General features: G+C 26.8%; 1 protein-coding gene across 2 annotated transcripts; it reads right to left on the bottom strand.

The window, feature by feature from the left end:
• Positions 1 to 1404: 1404 nt before the first annotated feature.
• On the bottom strand, positions 1405 to 3983 carry LOC100164745 (MIP18 family protein galla-2). 2 transcript variants are annotated; one of them, XM_001952360.5, is made up of 4 exons: positions 3758 to 3983; positions 3599 to 3678; positions 2252 to 2518; positions 1405 to 1613 (listed from the first exon to the last, which is right to left on the bottom strand). In XM_001952360.5, exons 1-3 carry the CDS (start codon positions 3870 to 3872, stop codon positions 2252 to 2254), a joined length of 462 nt encoding a protein of 153 aa, XP_001952395.1. In that variant the 5' UTR covers positions 3873 to 3983; the 3' UTR covers positions 1405 to 1613. The 2 variants fall into 2 exon arrangements, with proteins under 2 accessions (XP_001952395.1, XP_008183534.1); XM_008185312.3 differs by having other exon boundaries at positions 1511 to 1610.
• Between the last annotated feature and the right edge of the window lie 3247 nt (positions 3984 to 7230).

Below are 7230 nucleotides of genomic sequence, written 5' to 3'. Positions count from 1 at the left end.
TATTTTATTTAAACTATTTCTTTAGGCTTAAGAAAAAAATATACTAAAAACATTAATTTACTATAATTTTAATAATTTATCTGTGTGAAATAGTAGGTACATGTAATTTTTGTATATAATTAAGAAAAAATAATTTATGATTTGATTAAGGGGCCTTGACAGTTTTACCACAGAATATTATTTAATATTATTAATGTTATTCTGTGGTTTTACATTAAATTTAGGGGATCACACGACAAAAAAAAAATGAGAAGCACTGTCCTAGATTAAACTGTAGTATATCTAAATATATATAATATGTATTATATACATATTCAAAAATTAAATTAGGTTGCAAATATCCCAAGAAGTGACTAAATTATACATCATAATATTTTATAATTGATGTCTACTTGATAAAAAATATTTAAAACAAAAATACAAATGTAAATTAAAATTATTAGATGCTAACTCCAAAAAAAATAAATTTTAATTTATAGTTTTAAAGCATTTTGCATTTAACAGTATGAAAAATTAGGCCTTCATAGGACAGGAAACGCGCTCTGGTGTCTATAGGAACTGTGGTAAAAATTTCAATCAAGAGTTTATACGTATAATGGTTCAGAGTGACGACACCTTATCAATACACCTTGGTACTGTCGTACTGATGACAATAATAATTGTAAAAATTATTGTAAAATGTAAATATTGTTGTATCTTATACTATATAATCATAGAACAATATATTATTATTATATTATATTATTATAATATAATAAGATTCTGAGGGGAGCAATTAAGACAGTAATTATACAATTTACAATAATGTGTGACAATTTTTTTTTTGTTTGTGTACACCATAAATAGTTGAATTAATAATGCTTCGATTTTCAACTTCAGTATCTTTTCTAGTGGGAAAGTTAATCTAGTTGATAATTTAAAGAATATCCCGGTATTTTTCAAAAGCGAACAGGAAAACAAAAAAAAATTAAAGAAAAACGGGCATTTTTAAGCAATACACAAGTTTATGACAAAATTGGTTTCGAAAAAATGTCTAAAAAAAATAAATGAAAATACTTAATATTTATTTAAATTTTAAATTATAAATTATTATCATAAGACGATTTGGTCGCTTTCTATAAATATTTATATTGATTTTAACCATGATTTTAATGCAATAAGGCCATATTTCATTATGCGCCATTATCGATGTTTTATTCAAGAAATATTAATTTTTAATATGATCACAAATTTTATAAAAAGATGAAAAAAATTTATAAATTTTACAATTTACTTTGATTATTTATTATTTGTTGCTACTGAGAGCACCTATGGTATTCAACAACATTCTAGGGCACTAAATAGATTTTTATACTGCATGATACTGTTACCATATCACATGCGTTTTAAGTTTATTTATGAAAATAATAAATAAGTATTTGTATTTATTTTTAATATAGTTAAAAGTTTGTTATATTTATAATAGGTAGTAGAAACAAATACATTAAAATATGAAATTTTTATACAAAAATAATATTACAACATAAAATGTATTTCTTCTTTCAGGACTTCAGGTACTATCAAATTACATCTATTAATTTTTCTTTTAGTTGTAACATCTCAACGCCATACTGCTAGAATAAATCATAATATTAATAATTAATTTAATTGTTACCTATTTATTTTATATCCAATATTGTTAACAGTGGATTAAAAACAAATTCAGTATAATTTATCTGTTGATTACATTACTTTTACTGTTTTTAAGCACTATGATTAAACTTTGCGTCTACTAATTTTATTTCAGTAGGCCAAGTATTATTTTTGAAAATACTAAGTGTAAGGAATTATTTTAATATAAAAGAAAAAGGGAATGTAGAAAAACCAAAGTCAAAAAGAAAAAAAAGAGTTATTGGAGAGCTTAAGCCTTAAAGAATATAAAAAACTTAACTTATTTTTCTCAAACACATAATATTTTTTAAATAACTTGATGCACTTTTTTCATAGTGTGAAAAAATTTGCAAGTTGTAAAAGAAATCATAGAAAAGGAACATTTACACTTAAGATCAAACATAGTTTGAACCGGTCGAGCATTGGTTAAAACTTAAAAGACATGTAAATATAATCCAAAAATGGTTGGAGGCATCCAAAGATAATTTAAGGATAATTAATACAAATCTTAGTATTATTAATATTTAATGTATTAATGACTATATATATAATATATATCCTTTAGAACAAATATAAATGTTAAGATTAAAATAGTGAATACCTATGCAGTAGATATGCATTTATTTAAAACAGTTGATAGATGTGTATTCTCCAAAGCTGCAGCCACTCTTTCTTTATCGTCTAATTGCTTATTGATAGCGTGTTCAGATGCATGAGTACCTGGTGTTATGGTAACAGATATTTTAAAGCGTGGTGGTAGACACCATAAAAGTCGAACTTTAATGGATAATCCAATTAATGTAGCCATACTGCAATGAGGGATAGTTGGTGTAAATAATACCTTAACTGTATTGATGCTATCTTCAACCTATAACATAAAAATATATTTTGACAGTATTAAATATATCAAAATTTAATTTTCAACATAACATTATTGATAACATGGTCATACTTTAGGCTTCTAGTCAATCTCTGTTTTACATATAAATATTCATATTGTAAGACAAATATTTTTCATACTTTATATGTTATAAACTGCAGTAAAACATAACGCACTAGTGCACAGTGCCAACCTTGATTTATAGTGTTTGATTTATAGAACTATTTTATATTAATTTTTTTGTGAACATGTAACATATCAACATATAAAGATAGTAAGTATTTAGAAAAAAATGTATAAAAACAATCTGTCTAGAAAAATATTGTCTATAACTTAAGAATCACAATGCCATAAAATGGGTATATATTACGGAGTCCATAATTTAGTTTAAGATTTTATAAGTTCACTAATTTAATAGCTTTCTTATTAAATATACAACTATACACTACTACTATATATCATAAACAAGGAAAGTAATACATACAATTGGTATTATTTATCAATAAACTATCTATGTTAACATTTGAAAATGAAGAACTGCCATTTGTACATTAATGTTTAACACTAATAACAATTTAGTAACAAAGTCTTTAAACGTTAGTAAGTGAAACTAGATAACTATACAAATATAAGAAAGGTTGTTTTGATCTTTCATAAATAACGACAGTCAATTTGAATAATATTTTAGTAAATAGTTAAAAATGATAGATTATAATAAAAAAATAATGTTGGTTATAAGTTATAATTGATTCTGAATTATTCTTCAGTGATAGATTGTGAACACCATATGACTCAATACTGTATAAGTGTAGAACATAAAAGCCTGAAAAGTTTAACAAGTTAAATGTTGTTTTAAAATTATGGAAAAAAGTTTGTTACTTCTACCTAATCAGACTTATTCAGACTTTTAAATATATATAGGTAAATTAATTCATTAAAAATTTATAGTTATATAAGTGGTTATTTATTTTTTTTATGCTACAGTTGAGATGGAATTTAACAGCATGCCTGTATGAGTATTACTTCCTTAGTTGGGTAATCATCTTATATACTTTAGTAAATAGTTACCTCAATTAAACTTTGATCAACAACTCTTAGTTCTTCAAGGGACAGTGGATGTTCTGGATCTGTTATTCCTCTAATTAAATCTAATATTTTAAGAAAAAAACATGATAAATCAGCAATATTGTAGAAATTGATTATTTATAATTGCTAGGGCTAATTTACCAAATATTTCCCTTGAATCAAACTCTTCAGCTTCATTGTCATCCAAATCTTTTTCACTTACTGTTCTCTCTTCGCTTTTTTCAAATAATGTTGGGTTTTCGTTGTCTAGACCCATTGCTATTACAAAATATAAAATATGTTGTAACTTGTAATTGCTTGATTCCTTATAGTTAGTTACGCTAAATACTATAGATCTGTACTAAATATTAATATATTATTATTATGTGATAATATAATCTAAGACCGTAATCTATAATACCACAGAATAGATTAAATAAGTGGTAAGCACGGTTGTAGATATACAAGATACACGGTTGTAGGTATATCTTAAACCGTGGTGGTAAGCCCCATAGAAAAGAATTGAACTATATGATAAGGGTGTATTTTTTTTTGTTTCTACAACTTGATAATGATAATGATTGGATTTACAAGTCACGGAAAGTCACGAGCGATTGTAACGCTATCTCCTAGTATCTATCTTTTTCACCAGCTTCCTACACTGTTCTATTATTATATACAGTCACTAAACTTTAGTTACTCAATTTTGTCTCCACGGTCGCTCGTTAACTTTCCGTAGTCCGTGACAGTGGTGGATCTAGGATTTTCTCATGGTGGGGGGGGGATACAAAATATTTTCGTACATAATATGTATATATGCAGGGCCGGCATTATACATTTTTTTTAGGGGGGGGGGGGTGTTCATTATAATTTGCTGACTGAAAATTAAGTGATTTTCCGACTATATTATTCAACATACTCAATGACTCTCGTAATTTACATACTTCAAGTACATTTTTTAATACATACATCTACCCTGTTCGTCTCATGAAAACATGATTTAGGCTAATTTTGTCATAGCCACTCGGGATCTATGTATTAGTTGTAAATGATTATTAGTGTGAGTGAAATTAAATAAGGGTATCCTCTCTCGTACGCGCATGCACATGTCAATAACACGATGACCATATCAATTTCACAATAAGAATTTCCAAGAACAAAATTTCCATGGTGGTGCTAATGTAACGTTACACCAGCACCACACTTTTTGTACAGTTGACTTAGGTACTCCAAAATTATACTAATGATTGTTATTCCATTCGTATACATTTGTAATCCTAATATATTTGTCATACAGTGGAAATTGGTACTGTATGTCTGTATGCTCACTATATATATTTTATACTTATATTTATTCATTAATACATTTTTGATACAAAATGAACCTTCCACATTTGTTTCCCTTAATAAATTACTAAACCAAGAATCCAATAGCATGTCAAGCATTAATAAAAATTAATAATTGTAATTTAAATATCTAGATAAAAAAGTTTTATCTACATATTTATCTAAATAAATATTGAAAATTCTATCTTCATATTAATCTAGATATTAATTTAGCTAGTAATTTAATATGTATCTAAATGTTATTTTTGCTATCTGTCCTCAACACTGACCGTAACCCGAACATTGCCCATTGGTACTGACGATCGCGAGTGCCACTTGCCATATTTTCTCCCACCATAGTTTCATCCTTAGATCATAAACTATGGATGGACCCATGTCCCTATCTGAGCATTCTTGTATATACTCGTCGCATATGTCTGCTAATAACTGCATTGTCATTGGGAATATTGAGTGGGGCCTAAGCCCGGATTAAGGGGCAGGGGAGCCATGGCCCCCGGGCCTCCAAAGTTAGAATTTATTTAGGGGCATCTGATTTGTCCATTACTTTTTCGTTATGGGCTATATAACACTGCGTAAATCACCTAAAATAATATCGATGATTATTTAGCTAGGAAAAAGCTTGTAAATTATAATTTATAAAAAAAGTGATACATTATTCATTATTTATTTCTATACACCTAATATCTAAAGGTATATTGTATTTATTATAACAGGTACCTAATATTAAATAATATACAATGTGCCCCAGGGTGAAGTGACCAGCCAACGTCATATAAAAGTATACCAAAAATGATGAAGAAATACTCTTTAAAGATTGAATCTAGCTTTTTTATTTTTTTAGTTATGGGCATTTAACTTTTTTATCAAAACCATGCGTATCACGCATTTGTTTATGTATCTTCAAAACTTTTCAACATTTTTACATAATTTTATTTTTATTTTTAAGCTATTTAATTGTCCTATCAACTGACATGCGCAATCAAGCCAGAAATGTGCTAATTATTTTTATTAACCAAAAAAAGAGAAAAAAGTTGGGAAAAATTAGTATTTTTAAAAGGAAATTGTGCATTATTCCAAATAATTTATAATTATATAACTATGAATTTTTTTTTTGTATTATGACAACTAAAATTTACTGAATAGTATAAAATTAAACAATTGACGACCAATTAACCGACTCAATCCTACAAAAACCAAAATTGTGACGATTAACAGGAATATATTATGAAAACCAAACTTTCAAGCTATTCTAGGTATTATTCAGTAGAATTCAGTAGATTAATACAAAAAACAAAAAACCCATACTAAGTAATAAATTATTTGGAATAATACACGATTTCCTTTAAAAAATGTTAATTTTTGCCAAAATTTTTCTACTTTTTTAAAAATAGTTAGCGCATTTCTAGTTCAATTGCGTATGTCAGAGTGTTGATAGCAGTGGCGTCATTTGGGGGGGCAAGGTGGGCGTTTGCCCCTGTCTGATTTTAAAAGCGGCCCGATGGGCCGTGCCAAGTTGTTGCCATCTTACCATCTTGCCATCTTACCATTACTATATTTTATTAGCACAAAAACATGCCTATTTTATAATATTTTCAGAAAATATTATACTATGTAAGTACTAAGCAATTATTGTCACAATGATACATTTTTACTAATTGAATAGTTGGAATATATTTATATATTTGGTATGTATTTATGTATATTTGTTTGTGACTTTGTGTGAGTGTGTTTTGTGGAGGAAAATGAACATATTAATATTGTTATATGCACAACAATAATAATAATTAGTATCATAATCTCGTATAGTTTAATTTCTAAAATCTAAAATTAATACAAATTCTATAAACAACAACCAATTGGCACTCTTATTAATTATCATTGATCACGGACTTCAGTTAACTTGCGACAGTCGTGTATGATTCAACTATTTGTGTTAATATTTTAGTTGAGTATACCCTATTCTACCTAAATTAAAATTAATTTTTTTGTGATGCGTGTTTACATTAATCTTTTAATTTGAGCAAAATATGACTTAAAAAAAAATAAATGGGTGGTGCGGCTAAAAATATAAAATTACCACAAACTGCTCGAGAATCAAAAATAATTTCTGGTATGTTTAATAAACAGACAAAACTTAAGCCGATAAGCAAGCAATAAAACAAAAAATATATATTATAATTTAAGATAATATTAATTTGTAAATATATAGTATAATACCTATATGGCTATACCAGAGTAATAGAGTATGGGCTATAACTTATAAGTGATGAATCAGGTAAAATTGATTT

Source organism: Acyrthosiphon pisum, chromosome A1 (assembly GCF_005508785.2).
Source record: "Acyrthosiphon pisum isolate AL4f chromosome A1, pea_aphid_22Mar2018_4r6ur, whole genome shotgun sequence".
Taxonomy (NCBI): Eukaryota; Metazoa; Arthropoda; class Insecta; order Hemiptera; family Aphididae; genus Acyrthosiphon; species Acyrthosiphon pisum.
Note: the sequence above shows the minus strand (reverse complement) of the source record. Positions and strands in the feature narration are given on the sequence as shown.